Source organism: Carcharodon carcharias, chromosome 17, assembly GCF_017639515.1.
Source record: "Carcharodon carcharias isolate sCarCar2 chromosome 17, sCarCar2.pri, whole genome shotgun sequence".
NCBI classification, from domain to species: Eukaryota; Metazoa; Chordata; class Chondrichthyes; order Lamniformes; family Lamnidae; genus Carcharodon; species Carcharodon carcharias.
Window position 1 is genome coordinate 30588030 of NC_054483.1, and position 19651 is coordinate 30607680.

Below are 19651 nucleotides of genomic sequence, written 5' to 3' on the forward strand. Positions count from 1 at the left end.
CTGGAACAGATTTCCCTTGACTTTAAATGTACCTGCCCAGTCCAGCTATCTTATCCAAATACAACACATCATCAGTTATTCACATCTTCAGTCCAGCCTTCTTAAACAGTACTTTTAAGACTCCAAACACTGAAATAACATTTTGAAAGTGCCTGAATGTAACATGAATGTGAATGGAATAAAAATATTTTCAAATTTCAGTCCTACAGAAATGAATTGATCATTTAAAAAATATTTACTACTTGGCGCACTTCTGGCCGGTAATGTGTGTCATGAAGCTAACATAGTTGTTCCATAATATTTTTCTGGTTTATTGTGAAGTAGGTTTATGGGGATAAGTATAATTGGGTCTGCATGTGATTTAATACATTATTTACTCAAGCAGACTGCAAGCTTTAAATCATCAAAAGAAGATAGGTGCTTGACATGCTAATGAGTAAACATGGCTTAGCATGTAAGCTGTGAAGGGAATTTGCATTTTTAGATAAATTAAAGGATATTTGGATTTCAAAGGGATCTTTGTCTGTTACAACTAGCCAGATAAGCAAGGCTAAGGAATGTGTTTATTTTTCACAAAGGTTACTGGCAATATTGGCACCATGAAAGTTTTTATATTGTGAGAAAGATACAGCTTCAAAGACATATGGGACAATTTACATATTAAAAAGAGAGAAACATATATAAAGGAAAATTAAAGGTTATGTGTGAGAAAGCCATGTGAGATCTAACAGGAGTGTGTGAAATAACCTTAATGAAGCCTCCAGCATTTGTGCATGAGTCTGCCATCTAATGGAACTGAAATAAGGGGAAAGCCATTTGGAATTCCACCATCGAGGGTGTTGTGTTAACTTGCTGAGTTTGTTTTAAATCTAAAATCTATTGTGCACCATTGCCTTAAACAGAGTGTAACTGGGAATCAGGTTAATTGGGAATTTTAGGAGTTATTATAATAGTAATTGTAGTCTTATGCATGTGTTTGACATCTTTTATTTTGTTAATAAATATTTCAATTTAATTTTTAAAATCCCTAAAGGCCTTGGTAGACTTATTACTTCTGAATTCAGTGCACACATCTTATAATAAATACAAATTGCAAAACCATTGTGATAGCGTGACCAAGTTTCCCTCATGGATTTGGTCTGCCTGGCACATATCATCTGCCACATCATCATGCGTGCCCACTGTATTGGCACCTTTGTAGGCTCCATAGTATCCAAAAAATACCCAAGGAACAGGCAGGTTGTTAGGTCTGGATCTCTCAACTAGATACCTTATTCAATGTAAATATGCATTGAATCAACCTTCCCCAATAATATCTCACAAAGTTAAAGGATGTAACACCTTCATAGTGTATAGCAACATCAAAATATGCAAAATAGCGGCTGTGGTACCCAATGACCATGGTGCACAGGTGAGGCTTTCCCATTAGGAAGGCACCCGGACAAAGTTGGCCCCTTCCATCCATCGGACAAAGTGAAGTCTGAAAGTGGACAAGATTGACTTAAACTGGTCATCAATCTTGCCTAGGTTTGGAAAGGTGTCATTTCACATGGTAACTGCCTGCAGGCAAGAAGGAGGGAACAGCAATGCTGGGGGGTAGTGACTGGAAAGGGTGCGAAACTGAGAGGGGAAGAGGCATGAGGAGGCTAACTAAGGATAATGTGGTGCCAACTTTAGTGACAGTTGCTCCCTTGGGCAGGAAGGAGACTATGGTTCCCATTAATCAGTGCTGGATTCAAAAGGCGCAAATGAGATGTGGGAGGGAAGAAGATAACCTACCCTATAAAGACATTGACAGACAGAATAAAATAAAGCAATGAATTTACCAAGCCCAAGATGATAAAGAATACCATGAAGACCTGGCCAACAGTGGTCCTGGCAGTTAAGTCACCATATCCAACAGTTGACATGGTGACCATAAGTAAATAGACGCACTGCCAATAGGTTAAGGTTTGTCCATTATGTGTTTCTAACCAGGGATCTCCTGAATTTTCAATCTAAAAACAGAGAATGTGACAATTAATGACACAGTCATGCAAGGAGTTTCTTCACTGAACTCTGATGGGCCCAGGTGAAAGATTACCATAACAGAACTGTTATAACAAAGGTGCAGTCTTGGAAGCAAATAAGATTGTTCACAACATTGTCAGGTCTTTTAAAATGTCCTCCTTCCTCACTATTCCTCTGTTAACTACAACACTCAGTCCACCAGTCCAAGCAGCCAGTTTAAATGGTGCACAGGCTGAGCATGGGCTTATTGTCATAGAAAGTGGAAAGTATAGAATCAAACCTACAGTCTTCCTGAGCAGCACAAAGCTACTGAATAAACTGCAAGTGCTTGAAGAGTTTCCATTGCTGCCAAATCATACCCTACACCTAGCCCACTCATTCATCATCCCACTTCACTGGCCAGCGCTCCCCCAATGTCTTGTGTTCAAATCCTTCATGGCCTTACTCCAGTCCAACAGCCTATCCCATCCACCAACCCGCCCAAAAATCTCTGATCCCAGAAACTTCAGAAACTCCAGTTCCTATGGTCTCACCACTGGCAGCCTCGGCAACATGCTCTGGAATTCCTTTATTAAGCTTCTTCACCTCTCACTCTCTCCTCCTTTAAGATCTATTCCTAAAAGCAATCTCTTTGACGAGTTGTTTGGTAACAGTTTCCTAATCTCTCCTTCTTTGGCTGAGAATCTAATTTCCTCATGACTGTAAGCATCACTGAACCTCTTTCTACATTTAAACACAAAGTGCTTTTGCTGCTTTTAATAAGGAAAGTCTTGTTCCCAAAAACCCATAGGGCACAAAACTCATGTTAAAATGACTAGATGCACTTTAGTTGGAGGCAGTAAAGAACATGCTATGAACTTACCGTGTGTATGAAACCAGCAGCTGTAAACCACGTGCCCAGAAACACAGACAGCAAACTTGCCAATTTGATTTTTGTACTGCAAAATTAAAGATTGAAAAATAAGTTGGGCTGGTGTGTAGCAGAAATATGGCATTATTCTTGTCTGCTTACTCTGTCAGATGTCTCCCTTTCTCCTCCAGAATACCCAAGATTTAAAACTTGAACCAAAGCTGGTTTGTCATAGAGCCATAGAGGTCTACAGCACAGAAAAAGGCCCTTCAGCCCATTGAGTCTGTGCCAGTCAAACAAGTACCTAACTATTCTAATCCCATTTTCCAGCACTAGACCCATAGCCTTGTATGCCATGCACATCCAAATACTTCCTAAGTGTTATGAGGGTTTCTGCCTCTACCACCCTTTCAGGTAGTGAGTTCCAGATTCCCACCACCATCTGGGTGAAAAAATTCTTCCTCATATCCCCTCTAAACCTCCTGCCCCTTACCTTAAATCAATGCCCCCTAGTTAATGATCGCTCCACCAAGGAGAAAAGTTTCTTCCTGTCTACCCTATCTATGCCCCTCATAATTTTATACACCTCAATCATGTCCCCCCCTCAATCTCCTCTGCTCCAGGGAAAATAACCCCAGTCTATCCAATCTCTCCTCATAACTAAAACTCTCCAGCCCAGGCAACATCCTGGTAAATCTCCTCTGCATTCTCTCTAGTGCAATCATATCCTTCCAAAAAGCGGGTTCCAGAGCTGCACACAGTTTGGCTCATTGGATATCACTCTTGCCTCTGGGTTGGAAGGTCAGAAGTTTAAACCCCATTCCAACAATATAATCTTGGCTGAGAGAATGCTGTGCCATCTTTTAGATGTCAAATTGGAATTTTGTTCACGCATTCATGTCTGACCGGTACCTGAGCTTCATTTATCCACCTTGCTTAACACCGTCACCCAGTAAACATCCATCAATCTCAGACTTGCAAGCTCCAGTTGACTTACAGCCTTATGGAGGAAGAGAGTTCCAGAGTTCCTCTCCCAGCTTTGTGAAGAAGCGCTTCCTGATTTTCCTCCAGAATGGCCTAGCTCTTATTTTAAAATTGTGCCCCCACGTTCTTGACTCCATCACTGGAAGAAATCAATCCACTCTAGCTATTCTACTGAATCCTTTCAATGTGTTAAAACACCACAAGCAGATACCTCTGTATTTCCTTTACTGCAGGGAAAACAAGTCTGGGCATTGCAACCGGTCCGCATTCCGTTACACTCCCAAGCCCCAGATTCATTCTGGTGAATCTGCGCTACACCCCCTCCAATTATATATCCTGCCTGAGGGGTAGTGCCCAGATATGTGGTCTGCTCAGGGTATTATTTCCTTCCCTTTGTATTCCAGCCCCTTTAAGAAAAGATTTGGCATGTGGAGATCTCGAGCGAGCAGTCAGTCAGCCCTCTTGGGCCACCATGAAAAGTGGCTGTAAAGACAAAGTAAGAACTCTTCATGATGTACCTGTGATCAGCACTCGACATCCTCTGGCAAACCACTCTGTGGATGGCATCACTTTACAAAGCTGATTGCATCAACTTGACCAGTCACAGCATAACTTACTTTCTCTTCAGGATCCTTAAATATTGCAGTATTTCAGGCAATTGCAACAGGCGGAGAGACCTCATGAACCTCAAGCCTGGAAACAAAAACAAAAAAAAAATCACCTCAATATGCTCATATATGCCTGCCAGGTTTCCCTTGTGTTTCGAAGGTTGAGGTGCCAGTCAGGGTAAAGCTCATTGGATGGCAGCCTGGGCTAATCTGGTGGGGTAGGATCCTGGGTGATCTGGTTGAGTGGGATACTGGTTTGTAGAAACACAGAAACTAGGAGCAGGAGTATGCCATTCGGCCCCTCGAGCCTGCTCCGCCATTCAATATGATCATGGCTGATCATCCAACTCAATAGCCTGCTCCCGCTTTCTCTCCATATCCTTTGATCCTTTTGCCCCAAGAGCTCTTTCGAACACCTTCTTGAAAACATACAATGTTTTGGCCTCAACTACTTTCTGTGGTAACGAATTCCACAGGCTCACCACTCTCTGGGTGAAGACATTTCTCCTCATCTCAGTCATAAATGGTCTACCCATATCCTCAGACTGTGACCCCTGGTTCTGGACTCCCCCACCATTGGGAACATCCTTCCTGCATCTACCCTGTCTAGTCCTCTTAGAATTTTATAGGTTTCTATGAGATCCCCCCTCGTTCTTCTGAACTCCAGCGAATATAATCCATATGTCAGTCCCGCCATCCCAGGAATCAGTCTGATAAACCTTTTCTGCACTTCCCCTATAGCAAGAACATCCTTCCTCAGATAAGGAGACCAAAATTGCACACAATATTCCAAGTGTGGTCTCACCAAGGCCCTGTATAATTGCAACAAGACATCCCTGCTCCTGTGCTCGAATCCCCTCACTATGAAGGCCAAATCTGGTTGGGTGGGATCCTATGGCGAACTGGTTAGGTGGGATCCTGGGGTGATCTGGTTGGATGGGATCCTGGGTTGATCTGGTTGGGTGGGATCCTGCGCAAAATTAGATGGTTCAGAACCTCGGTAGAAACATTTTTTTAATATGTTCATGGGATGTGGACTTCGCTGACTGGGCCAGTATTTATTTGAGAAGGTGGTGGTGAGCTGCCTTCTTGAACTGCTGCAGTCCATGTGCTGTAGGTACACCCACAGTGCTGTTAGAAATGGAATTCCAGGATTGAAACCCAGTGACAGTGAGGGAAAAGCAATATATTTCAAAGTCAGGAAGGTGTGTGGCTTGGAGGGGAACTTCCAGGTGGTGGTGTTCCCATCTATCTGCTGCCCTTGTCCTTCCAGGTGGTAGTGGTCGTGCTGTCTAAGGAGCCTTGGTGAGTTCCTGCAATGCATCTTGTAGATGGTACACACTGCTGCCACTGTGCATCAATGGTGGAGGAAGTGAAAGTTTGTGGATGTGGTGCCAATCAAGCAGGGCTGCTTTGTCCTGGATGGTGTCGAGCTTCTTGAGTGTTGTGAGAGCTGCACTCATCCAGGCAAGTGGGGAGTATTCCATCACACTCCTGACTTGTGACTTGTAGATGGTGGACAGGCTTTGGGGAGTCAGGAGATGAGTTAATTGCCGCAAGATTCCTAGCCTCTGACCTGCTCTTGCAGCCACGCTATTTAAATGGCTAGTCCAGTTCAGTTTCTGGTCAATGGTAACCCCCAGAATGTTGATAATATGATGAAATCTAAACTCACCTTCTTTAGTTCACTCCAGTTCCCGACAAACCTCGGGCCTCCTGTGCATGAGCCAGCTGGGAAATGGCCGACATGAGCAAATCGAGTTTTTCTTCGGTCTTCATCTCGGGGACCGGCCCTACACCCTTGCGCAGAATGGAAAAGAGAAAACAGTGCAAAGAGGCAGGCCGGCTGACCTGATACCGAGTGACATTACCTTGTTGGTGTCCCAGGGAGCAGGACACAGGAAGGGGACAGGGAGAAGTCCCAACAAGTCCCAGTTAAAAGATAAAGACAGGGGACATAAATAGGTCCCATTGAGTGAAGTAAAACAATGGAGCAGAGAAATAGGCTCTGAGTTAAAGAGAGAGCTGCAAGGAGCATACTTGGACATGGCGTGGGATTGAGAGGAGCCCTGAAGATTTGAGAAGGCAGCCAAAGGTCGGTGATTCTGTGCTGCCAGTTGTTGTGACAAAGGTACCCCTTTGGAGCAGTGGTGTTCTGCTTGGCACGACCAAAGACCTGAAATTGTGCTTGGAAGATGATGCTTGAAAATCCAGGAGAAAGGAATCTCGGAAGATTGAAACCCTGTGAGGTAAGCCATTGTTGAAGCTGCCCAAGTGGGAATTCCAAGGCAAGTCTTCAAATGTGGAGATTGGAAACCCTCGTGAGAAAGACCAAATTTCAGTGAGATTGTTGGCTTACAATGTGACAAATGTCTGGGTGGGTTGTTCAGAAATCCATGGAATCTGCTTTGGTTGCATCAATCATAGAGTGTTCAGTATGTGTCAGAAGAAGAAGAAGACAAGGATTTTGATTTCTTTGGGAAGTAAACATAAACATATGTACTAAGAGCAGGAGGTGGCCACTCAGCCCCTCGAGCCTGCACCTCCATTCAATAAAATCGTAGCTGATCTGATTGTAACCTCAATTTCACATTCCTGCCTATTCCGATAACCTTTCACCCCCTTGCTTATCAAGAAGCTATCTACCTCTGCCTTAAAAATATTCAAAGCCTCTGCTTCCATTGCCTTTTTGAGGAAGAGAGTTCCAAAGACTCGCAAGCCTTTGAGAGAAATAAATTCTCCTCATCTATGCCTTAAATGAGTGACCCCTTATTTTTAAACTGTGACTCCTAGTCCTAGATTCTCCCACAAGGGGAAAAATCCTCTCCACATCCACCCTGTGAAGACCCCTCAGGATCTTAAAGGTTTCAATTAAGTCACCTCTTACTCTTCTAAACTCCAGCGGATACAAGCCGAACCTGTCCAATCTGTCCTCATAAGACAACCTACTTATTCCAGGTATTAGCCACTTTAACCTTCTCTGAATTGCTTCCAATGCATTTACATACATCAGTAAAACTACAAGGCTATTGGGATAGCAAATAACTGAATAGTCAGTTATAGAACTCAGTAAAGTGATCAGTTCAGTAGAGGTGCTCCTGGAGACTGTGTTCTCTCTGCAGTAAAGAAATAATGAGTTTAGAGAGAGATTTTTGGGTGTCTTGGGGAAAGATACAAGTTGGATGAAAAGCATCGAGTGAATGCTCAGGAATTCACTGGAAAAAAACCATTTGCAAGTCTTAGTGTCAAGCTCGTGGTAACTCTTCATTGGTTCATGTGTCTGTAAAGATATTTCTGGGGTAAGGGAACACTGAATTTGAAGCATCTTCTTGTGTTTGTATTGAGAGTTTGACCTGAACAGAGTGCAACCTCAGTGAAGTTCTACGAGTTTGGTGAGTTGAGGGAAATTGGTGAGGAGGCGATGGAGGTGCTCCTTTGCTTTTTCTAACATTTTTAACCTGCAGGAATTGCTTCTTGCTCTACTACAGGGGAAGAAGCTAGCTGTTTGGTGAGTATCTGGTAAGTGGTTAACATCTTTCTATTCCTAAGGTTTCAAATACTACAGGCATTTGTGGCAAGATTAATAAAATACATATAAGAAAATAAGTAATTGAATATAATAATTAAGTAGTTAATTCAAATGCATAAATATGGCAGGACAGGTGATGTGCCAATGGCTGCAGCCTGTGGGAGCTCCAGTATGTCAGTGTGATCCAGGGCAAACGTGTCTGCACCTTAAGGAGCTTCGGCTCAGTCATTGAGCTGGAGGCTAAGCTGCAGACACTGTATCACATCAGAGAGGGGGAGAGTTACCAGGACACTTTGTACCAGGTGGTGGTCACACCCCTTAGGATCGGGTGTTCTGATTTGGAAGGTGGCCAGGGAAAGGAGGCAGTGACTGTGAATGAGACACATAAGGGGACCCAGAGGCCAGGAGTTTGAGCCTGTGCTATTGTCCAACAGGTTTGAGGTTCTCTCACTTGTTTGGATGGGAGTGAGGGCTGCAGAGTGGATGAGCTGACTAACTATGGCAATGTGGTACAGGAAGCCATTCAAGTGGGGAGAGCAAAAAGGAATGTTGTGGTCATCGGGGACAGTATAGTGAGGGGGATTGACACTGTTCTCTGCAGCATAGAGCAAGAGTCCAGAAGGCTGTGTTGTCTGCCCGGTGCCAGGATTTGGGACATTTGATCAGGGCTGGAGAGGAATTTACAGTGGGAGATGGAGCATCTAGTTGTCGTGGTCCATGTGGGTACCAACAACATTGGCAGAACAAGGAAAGCGGGTATGCATTATCAGTATGGGAAGCTAAGCACCAAATTAAGGAAAGCGGTTATGCATTATCAGTATGGGAAGCTAAGCACCAAATTAAGAAGCAGAACCTCAAAGGTAACAATTTCTGTATTATTACCTGAGCCACATGCAAATTGACAGAGGACAAATAAGATTACAGAAATTAATTGAACCATGCTGGGGCCAATGTCCTCGCAAGCCACATAACAGGGGAAGTGGAGAGGGAGTTAAAATAAATAAACAAATTTGGAAATGACAAAACTAATGCTTCTGTATCTGAATGCATGTGGCATTCGAAGAAAAACAGATGAACTGATAGCGCAAATAGAAATAAATAAGTTCAATCTGATAGCCATTACTGAGCCCTGATAGATTGGGACCTGAATATTGAAGGGTACATGACATTTAGGAAGGACAGGAAGCTCAGAAAATGTGGAGGGAAATATGGCTCTGTTAATTAATAATAGTATTAACACATTAGAGAAGGATGACCTATGATCAGGAAACCATGTTGTAGAAACGGTTTGGGTAGAGATGAGAAATGATAAAGGCAAGACGTCACTTGTGGGAGCGGTGTACAGGCCCCTTAATTATAATTACAAGGTAGGACAGAGTATATAGGAAGAGATAAGGGAGGTTTGTCGGAAAGATACAGCAATAATCATGGAGGATTTTAAATATACATATAGATTGGAAAAATCAGAGGGGCAAAGATAGCCTAGAAGAGGAGTTTAAAGAATGTTTTCAGGATAGTTTCTTAGAAGAGCACATTCTGGAGCCAACCAGACAGCAAGCTATGCTAGAGTTGGTATTGTGCAACAATGTAGGATTAATCAATGACCTCATAGTTAAGGTGCTTCTAGGTAGCAGCAATAATAATATGATTGAATTTTACATTCAGTTTGAGGGCGAGAAGAATGGGTCCAAGACCAGTGTTTTAAACTTAAATAAGGACAATTATGAGGGTATAAAAGCAGAGCTAACTAAAGTGAACTTGCAAATGAGGTTAAGGGATAGATCAACAGAGATGCAGTGGCAAACATTTAAAGGGATATTTCAGAATACATAGATAAGATACATTTGAATGAGAAAAAAAATTGCAAGGGGAGCACCCACCATCCATAGTTATCTAAAAAGTTAAAGCCAGTATCAAACTTAAAGAAAAAGCATATAATTGCGCAGAATGATGGCAGGTCAGAAGATTGGACGGAAGATAAAGAACAGCAAGGAGTGACAAAAAGATTAATAAGGACAGGAAAAAATAAAGTTCGAGAGAGAGCTAGCATGAAACATAAAGATGAATAGTAAGAGTTTTTACAGATATTTAAATAAGAAAAGATTGAACAAAGTGAGCATTTGTCCTATAGAGAGTGAGCCTGGGGAGTTAATAATGGAAAATAAGGAGATGGCAGATGAATTGAACAGGTATTTTGAATCAGTCTTCAGTATAGAGAAATTGGAATGGAGGGAGGAACTCGGGAAAATTACAATCACCAGGGAAATGGTAATTAGCAAATTATTGGAGCTGTGGGCTGGCAAATCCTCAAGATGGACTTCTCCTAGGAGGGTCTTAAAAGATGTGGCTAATAGTTGATGTGTTGGTTTAGATTTTCCAAAATTCTCTAGATTTGGGGAAGGTCCCATTATATTGGAAAATAGTGAATGTAACTCCTTTATTCAAAAAAAGAGGGAGACAGAGAGTGGGAAACTATGAGTCAGTTAGCTTAACATCTGTAATAGGGGAAATGTTAGAAGCTATTATTAAAGAAGTTAACAAGCAGGGCACTTGGATAAGTTCAAGGTAATCAGGCAGAGTCAACATGATTTTGTGAAAGGGAAATCATGTTTAACCAATTTATTGGATTTCTTTGAATGAGTCACATTTGCAGTGGATTAAAGGGAACCAGTGGATGTTCTGTACTTAGATTCCCAGAAGGTGTTTGATAAGGTGCCGCATCAAATGTTATTGTGGGAAATAAAAGTTCATGGTGTAGGGGGTAACATATTGGCATGCATTGAAAATTGGCTAGCTAACAGGAAACAGAGAGTTGGCATAAATGGATCTTTTTCTGGTTGGCAGGATATGACGAATGGTTGCCACAGGGATCAGGGCTGGGGTCTCAACTTTTTACAATTTATATAAATGACTTGGATGAAGGGACCGAAGGTTTGGTTGCGAAATTTGCTGATGACACAAAGATAGTTAGGAAAATAAGCTGTGAAGAGGATGTAAGGAGGCTACAAAGAAATATAGATAGGATAAGTGAGTGGGTAAAGATCTTGGCAAATGGAGTATAACGTGGGCAAATGTAAAATTGTCCATTTTGGCAGGAAGAATAAAAAAAAAGCATATTATTTAAATGTGAGAACTCGGAGATGCAGAGGGATCTGGGTGTCCTCGTGCATGAATCACAAAAGGCTGGTATGCAGGCACAGTAAGTAATTAGAAAAGCTAAAAGAATATTTTTGTTTATTGTAAGGGGAATTGAATAGAAAGTAGGGAGGTTATGCTTCAGTTGCACAGACACTGGTGAGACCACATCTGGAGTATTGCGTTCAGTACTGGTCTCCTTATTTAAGGAAAGATATAAATACATTGGAAGCAGTTCAAAGAAGGTTTACCAGACTAATACCTGGAATAGGCAGGTTGTTTTATGAGGAAAGGTTGGACAGACTAGGCTGTCCAGAATCCACTGGAGTTTAGAAGAGTAAGAGGCGACATGATTGAAACCTTTAAGATCCTGAGGGGTCTTGACAGGGTGGATGTGGAGAGGATGTTTCCTCTTGTGGGAGAATCTAGAACTAGGGGTCAGTCATTAAAAATAAGGGGTTGCTTTTTTAAGACAGATATGAGGTGAAATGTTTTCTCTCAGATGGTCAGGAATCTTTGGAATTCTCTTCCTCAAAAGGCAGTGGAAACAGGGTCTTTGAATATTTCTAAGGCAGAGCTAAATAGAATCTTGATTAACAACGGGGCATAAGATTATCGGGGAAGGTGACTTACCTTCACGATTTCTAAACGAAAAGTTAGGATTTATCAAGCCAAGTTTCACTCTGGGATTTGACTTGCCCAGTATTAATATCAGTTGGGATCATAATGATAATGGGAGATTCAGCAATGGTGATGCTGTTGGGAAGATGGCTAGATGCTCTCTTATTGGAGATAGTCATTGCCTGGCACTTAGGCAACTGGGTGACATGAATGTTGCTTGCCACTTGTCAGCCCAAGCCTGAATGTTGTCCAGGTCTTTATTCCTATGGACACGGACTGCTTCAGTTTCTGAGGAGTCGTGAATGGTGCTGAACATTGTGCAATCATCAGCGAACCTCCTCACTTCTGGCCTGATGATGGAGGGAAGTCATTGACGAAGCAGCTGAAGATGGTTGGGCCAAGGACACTACCCTGACTAACTCCTTCAGTGATATTCTGGGACTGAGATGATTGACCTCCAACAACCACAACTATTTTTCTTTGTGCTAGGTATGATTCCAACCATTCACACTTTGCTGATGATGGGGAGTAGACTGATGGGGCAGTAATTGGCCGGGTTGGATTTGTCCAGCTTGTTGTGGACAGGGCATACCGGGTAAATACCAGTATTGTAGTTGTACTGGAACAGCTTGGCTAGGCAAGCTTGTTCAAACAGCGCAGCTAGTTCTGGAGCACAAGTCTCCAAGAATATTGTTGGAATCTGTGATGTTGGGAATCTCAGGAAGAGGCTGAGATGGATCATCAACTCAGCACTTCTGGCTGAAGATTCTTGAAATGCTTCAGCCTTGTCTTTTACACTGATGTGCTGGGCTCCCCATCATTGAGGATGGGGATATTTGTGGAGCCTCCTCCTCCAATGAGTTGTTTAATTGTCCACCACCATTTACAACTGGATGTGGCAGGACTGCTTAGATCTGATCCGTAGGTTGTGGGATTGCTTAACTCTGTCTATTGCATGCTGCTTCCGCTGTTTGGAATATAATTATTCCTGTGTTGTAGCTTCAGCAGATTGACACTTCATTTTTAGGTACACCTGGTGCTACTCCTGGCATGCCCTCCTGCACTCTTCATTGAACCAGGGTTGATCTCCCCAGCTTGGTGGCAATGGTAGGGTGGAGGATATGTGGGGCCGTGAGTTTACAGATGATGGTTATACACAATACTGCTGATGTTGATGGCCCACAATGCCTCATTTTTGTCCTGTTTTAAGTTGCTCTATCTGTTCAAAATCTATCCCACTTAGCACGGTGGTAGTGCCATGCAACATGATGGAGTTTATCCTAAATGTGAAGGTGGGACTTCGTCTTCGCAAGGACTGTGTAGTGGTCACTCCTACCGATACTGTCATGGACAGATGCATCTGCAGCAGGCAGATTGGTGAGGATGAGGTCAAGTATGTTTTTCCCTCTTATTGGTTCCCTCACCACCTGCCGCAGACCCAGTCTAGCAGCTATGTCATTTAGGACTCGGCCAGCTCGGTCAGTAGTGGTGTTACTGAGCCACTCTTGGTGATGGACATTGAAGTCCCCCAGAGTGCTCTCTGCGCCCTTGCCACCCTCAGTGCTTCCTCCAAGTGATGTTCAACATGGAGGAGCACTGATTCATCAGCTGAGGGAGGGTGGTACGTGATAATCAGCAGGAGGTTTCCTTGCCCATGTTTGACCTGATGCCATGTGATTCATGGGGTCCAGATTCAATGTTGAGGACTCCAGAAATTGCTGCACCTTAGCCAAGCTGTTCCAGTACAGCTCCAACACTGGCACTCACCCGGCTATGTGGAAAATTTCCCACGGGTGTCCTGTACTCAAAAAGCAGGACAAATTCAACCCAGCCAACTATCGCCCCATCAGTCTACTCTCAAACATCAGTAAGGTCATGAAGGGGTCAGCAATAGTGCTATCAAGCGGCACTTGCTCAGTTTGGGTGCCGCCAGGGCCACTCAGCTCCTGACCTCATTACAAACATGGACAGAAGAGCTGAACTCCCGAGGTGAGGTGAGAGTGACTGCCCTTGACATCAAGGCAGCATTTGACCGAGTGTGGTATCAAGGAGCCCTAGAAAAACTGGAGTCAATGGGAATCAGGGGGAAACGTCTCCACTGGTTGGAGTCATACCTAGCACAAAGGAAGATGATTGTGGTTGTTAGAAGTCAATCATCTCAGCTCCAGGAAATCACTGCAGGAGTTCCTCAGGGTAGTGTCCTGGGGCCCAACCATCTTCAGCTGCTTCATCAATGACCTTCCTTCCATCGTAAGGTGAGAAGTGGGGATGTTCGCTGATGATTGCACAATGTTCAGCATCATTCGCGACTCCTCAGATACTGAAGCAGCCCACGTCCAAATGCAGCAAGACCCTGGACAATATCCAGGCTTGGGATGACAAATGGCAAGTAACATTCGCACCACACAAATGCCAAGGAATGACCAACTCGAACAAGAGAAAATCTAACCCTTGCCTCTTGATGTTCAATGACATTACCATTGCTGAATCCCCCACTGTCAACATCCTGGGGGTTACCGTTGACCAGAAACTGAACTGGACTAGCCATATAAATACTGTGGTTGCAAGAGCAGGACAGAGGCTGGGAAACCTGCGATGACTAACTCACCTCCTGACTCCCCACAGCCTGTCCACCATCTACAAGGCACAAGTCAGGAGTGTGATGGAATACTCCCCACTTGCCTGGATGAGTGCAGCTCCCACAACACTCAAGAAGCAACAGAAACTGTTGGATGGTTTCTGCGGGAGTTGGGGGAGTGGGGGGGGGAGGGTGGTGTAGTTACTGGACCAGTAATCCACAGGCCAAGGCTAATGCTCTGGGGACACGAGTTCACATCCTGCCATGGCAGCTGGGGGGCTTTAAGTTCAATTCATAACTCTGGGATAAAAAGCAAGGGCAGAATTTAGCCCTTGTCGGGTGGGCTTGGTGGGGGTGGTTGGATAGCTGACTGACCCCCACCAACCAGGCCGGAAGGTGATTTCACGCTGGCGGGCCAATTAAGGCTCACCCAGCGTGGATGAGCTTTCCTAAGAAGTGCAAAAGCCACTTGGCCTTTTCACCTGCCCGTCAACCATAAGGTTGGACAGGCAACGAAAAAGGTAAGTTCATTGATTATTTAATGGCCTTAACAGGCCTATTAATCATTGGCAGACGCACATGCGCCCACCGACTGAAATATTGCATGTTGATGTTGGGACCCTCGCCCAACGTCAACACGTGTCATTTTAAGCTCGAGCGGATTGGGTACCCGCCCACCTGCCGAGGTAAAGGTTTTGCCCCAATCTCGGTAATAGTGACATGAAACCATTTTCGGTTATCGTAGCGACCCATCTGGTTCACAAATGCCCTTTAGGGAAGGAAATCTGCCGTCCTTACCTGGTCTGGCCTACGTGTGACCCCAGATCCACAGCAATGTAGTTGACTCTTAACTGCCCTCTGAAATTGCCTAGCAAGCCAACCAGCTGTATCACACCTCTACGAAGTCTAAAGGAACAAAACCAGGCGGATCACCCTGCATTGGTCTAGGCACCGGAAACAACAACGATTCTGGACAAAGCAGCCCACTTGACTGGCAGCCCATCCACAAACATTCACTCCCTCCACCACCGACGCACAGTGCCAGCAGTGTGTACCATCTACAAGAGGCAGTGCTGGAATTCACCAAGGCTCCTTCGACACCACCTTCCAAACCCACGATCACTACCACCTAGAAGGACCAGGGCAGCAGATAGATGGGGACACCACCACCTGGAAGTTCCCCTCCAAGTCACACACCATCCCAGCTTGGAAATATATCGCCGTTCCTTCACTGTCGCTGGGTCAAAATCCTGGAACTCCCTCCCTAACAGCACCGTGGACTGCAGTGGTTCAAGAAGCCAGCCTCACCACCACCTTCTCAAGGGCAATTATGTATGGGCAATAAATGCTGGCCCAGCCAGTGACACCCACATCTCAGGAATGAACTTTAAACAATTCCCAGGGCAACTCCCTTGCAACTGTATACCACTGTGCCGCCACTTCTGTGGGTTTGTCCTGCTGGTGGGACAGGACATAGCCAGGGATGATGATGGTGGTGTCTGGGATATGATTCTGTGAGTGTGACTATGTAAGGCTGTTCTTTGTCTAGTCTGTGGAACAGCTCTCCCAATTTTGGCACGAGCTAGTAAGGAGGACTTTACAGGATCGACAGGGCTGAGATTGCCGTTGTTTCCGGTGCCTAGATCAATGCGGGGTGGTCCGTTCAGTTTCGTTCCCTTTAGACTTCATAGTGGTGTGATACAGCTGGTTGGCTTGCTGGGCAATTTCAGAGGGCAGTTAAGAGTCAACTACATTGCTGTGGATCTGGAGTCACACGTAGGCCAGACCAGTTAAGGATAGCAGATTTCCTTCCCTAAAGGGCATTAGTGAACTAGATGGGTCACAACGACAACTGAAAATGGTTTCATGTCACTATTGCCAAGACTTGCTTCTTATCCCAGAGCTATGAGCCCCTCAGCTGCTGTGGCAGGCTGTGACCTCGTGTCCCCAGAGCATTAGCCTTGGCCTGTGGATTACTGGTCCAGTGACTACAGCAACCTCCCCCCCCCCGCCCCCCAACTCCCGCAGAAACCATCTAACAGTTTGTGATGCTAAACGCACAACTGACCAGATTTATTGAACTTCCTTTCAGAATTTGCTGTGGTGGGAGATGTCAGCTTGAGACCTGCGGCCTTGCCACCCCGGTTGCTATGACAGCTGCCTGGTAGGGTCAGCACCTCCAGTGGTCGGTATGCTAGGAGGTCTTACCACATGGCATAATACCTGTGCCGCCAATGGCTCCAATCAGAAGAGGGGAGCGTGATGTTGCTATGACAATCCAAATACTGAGCAGACCATCGAGCCTCCAGGAATGTCACAAAATAAGGAGAAGATGGCAGCAATCCGCTTCACCACTCCAGGCCTGCTTTGCAGAATTCCCAGCATGTCCACAGCAAGATGCTAGAGATTGCAGAATATCCCACCAAAGTTTATCTAAGTTTGTAGCAACAATCCTCGGTGTCAGGAAGTCGCTGGGAGATGTTTTGCTGCAGAGAAGACAACTCAGATATTTTAAATATGATGTTGACTGCCCAAGAAGAGAGTTAGCAAAAGGGAAGCAATAATGCCATTTGCACACTCACCAATACAGTCCTTGTGGAAATAGAGTGAGACGATAACTGGAGGGATGGTGAAGAAGTCTACAATGGAGCTGAGCTCATACCAGAACCGAAGCTTGTCTTCAGCTGCGACGAACTGTTGAGTAGATAGAAGATGCAGGTCAGCTTCAGGCCCTGGTCTCCTCACAACTCACACTTCTCCAGTAATTAGGGGAAGGAATGTACATTAATGCCCATGCCCACCCCCGCCTACACCTTTGCTTAGGGTCCAGAGGCGGCTGACAATGCCTGAGTGATGAAAACCGGGGACACAGTGGCAGAGCCAAGGTATTTCAGAAAGTTGGAGGGCTGGAGGAGGTAGGGAAGGGGTGAGGTTATGAAGGAAATTGAAATCAAGGGTGAGAATTTTACAATTGAGCCACTGGTACACTGGGAAGGTCAACCTGGACTTTATACTCCCTGAGTGGGATTTAGAAGTGTGTGCGTCAGCCATGACTCAATGGCCAGCCCTCTCACCTCTGGGTTCAAATGTTGTGGGGTCAAGTCCCACTGCAGACTAGAGCATAAAAATCAAAATTGACTCTCTCAGTGCAGTACTGAGGGAGTGCTGTGTTGTCAGAGGTACTGCCTTTAAATGAGGCATTAAACTGCAGTTCTGTCTGCTCTCTTACCCGGGCACAAAAGGTCCATGGCATTATTTGAAAAAAAAATGAGTTCCCCCTGTTGCACTGGCCAATACTATTATCCCTCCACCAACGTCAATGAAGCAGATTGTCGGATTGCTTATTGTGGGATCTTCCTGTGTAGAAATTGGCTGCCATGTTTCCTACATTACAACATTGACTACACTTCAGAAGAGACTTTATTGCTCTCAGGTGCTTTGGAGCATCCTGAGATGGAGAAAGGCACTACTGTGTAGAAATGTGAGTCTTTCCTTTCAGAGGCAGAAGTGCAGTGAAATGAGACCAATTTACACTAGAAATTCAACAAAAGAAAATTACTTACACGCAGTCCGAAGTAAAATAAAAAGAACACGTTAAAGCACAGATCAACTGTTTGTAGACTGTTCAAAGCCACTTGGATGTTTTCATTACTCCTGTAGAAAGGGAACAGTAAATTCAATTCATCAGATCATGGATCTCCCTCAGAAACCCACTCCCTTCTCCCCTAAGGAGGGGAATCCCCCTTTTCCCTGCACCAAGGAGAGTTACACGAAGCGTACAGCTACATCGCAAGCTCTTGATCTCAGCTTCCTTGCCACGGGAGTGAGGATTTGTTAGTTTCTTAAAAAGGGGGAGGAGAATTTGAGAGTATTTCCTGTTCCTAACTGCCAGGGCAAAGCCCATTTAGGAAGTTGGTTCATATGGTGTCATCTTAAAGGCAGCAGTGAAGATCAGGATGGGTGGGCCAACAAAGCATCATATTTTGGCCTTGGAATGTTTAAGCTGTGCACCCAAGAACAAGGGCTTTAAGTTGAGGAAAGTTTAAAATTCCCCAAGGAATCAGGCAAGAGAGCCACTTCTGGCCTTCACTAACTGATGCCAAACTGGCCACTTCCTGTTTGGTCCACCTGCACTGCTTTGCAGCCAACTGATTCCAAAATGATATTGGGCTCCTAAAGCTGTCAACGGGGCCTCATTAAAATAGAGACATCCATTTCCAACAGGAGCTGGCTACCTGAGTCCAGCAGGTGTCCCTCCGGCTGGTAACTGAGCACATTCATTTTGTCCTTCGAGCAGTGCTCTGAAATGGGTGGTGAGATGGGAACCTTTCGTTTGAATGCAATGAATTGGAAAGCTTGTACTGCAGCCATCTATTATGGCAGGAGTTGGACAAATGTTTGGCACCTTGTCCTGACACTGCAGCCTTCACATGGTAGGAACGTCAGTGCTGTTTGAGGGAATATCCAATCCAACTGTGTGTTAGTGTGTGTGTGTCTGAGAGTGTGTGTGAGTGTGTGTGTGAGAGTGTGTATGTATGTGAGTAAGTGTGTGTGTGTGTGTGAGTGTGAGTGTGTGAGAGTGAGTGTGTATATGAGTGACTGTGTGTGACTGTGAGTGTGTGTATGTGAGAGTGTGTGTAAGCGTATGGGAGTGTGTGTTTGTGTGTGTGTGTGAGAGTTTGTGTGTGTATGTGTGCGACTGTGTGTGTGAGAGTGTGTGTGTGTTTGTGTGTGTGAGTGAGTGTGTGTGTGTTTGTGTGTGTTTGTGTGTGTGTCTGTGTGTGTATGAGTGTTTGTGTGTTTCTGTGTAAGTGTGTGTGAATGTGTGTGTGTGTTTGTTTGTGTGTGTTTGTGTGTGTATGTTTCTGTGTGTGATTAAGAGTGTGTGTGTTAGTGTGTGTGTGTGTGTGTGAGTAAGAGTGCATGTGTGTGATAAGTGTGTGTTAGTGTGTGTGAGGGTGTTTTTGTGTGTTTTAGTGTGTGTGACTGTGTGACTGTGCATGTGACTGTTGTGTGTGGTGTGTGTGTGTGAGAGCGTGTGTGTGTGAGTGTGTGTGTGAGAAAGTGTGTTTGTGTGTGTGTTTCTGTGTGTGTGTGTGTGTGTGTGTCTGTGAGAGTGTGTGTGTGAGTGAGTGTGTTTGTGTGTGTGAGTGAGTGTGTGTGTGTGACTGTGTGTGTGAGTATGTGTTTGTGTGTGTGTGTGTGTTTGCGTGTGTGTGTGTGAGTATGTGTTTGTGTGTGTATATGAGAGTGTGTATATGAGTGTGTGTGTGTGTGTGTGTATGTAAGTGTGTGTGTGTAAGTGTGTGTGTGATAAGTGTGTGTGTGACTGTGTG

At 44.7% G+C, this 19651-nt stretch overlaps 1 protein-coding gene across 1 annotated transcript in view; it reads right to left on the reverse strand.

The window, feature by feature from the left end:
* Positions 1 to 18686, reverse strand: part of LOC121289624 (calcium-activated potassium channel subunit alpha-1-like) — a 109264-nt gene extending 90578 nt beyond the window's left edge. Inside the window, exons 1-6 of the mRNA XM_041209255.1 lie at positions 18538 to 18686; positions 17879 to 17969; positions 16898 to 17009; positions 4462 to 4537; positions 2873 to 2948; positions 1827 to 1997 (exon numbers count right to left, since the gene is read on the reverse strand). Coding sequence (XP_041065189.1) covers positions 1827 to 1997; positions 2873 to 2948; positions 4462 to 4537; positions 16898 to 17009; positions 17879 to 17969; positions 18538 to 18686 — 675 coding nt within the window. The remainder of the gene's footprint in view (positions 1 to 1826; positions 1998 to 2872; positions 2949 to 4461; positions 4538 to 16897; positions 17010 to 17878; positions 17970 to 18537) is intronic.
* Positions 18687 to 19651: the final 965 nt, after the last annotated feature.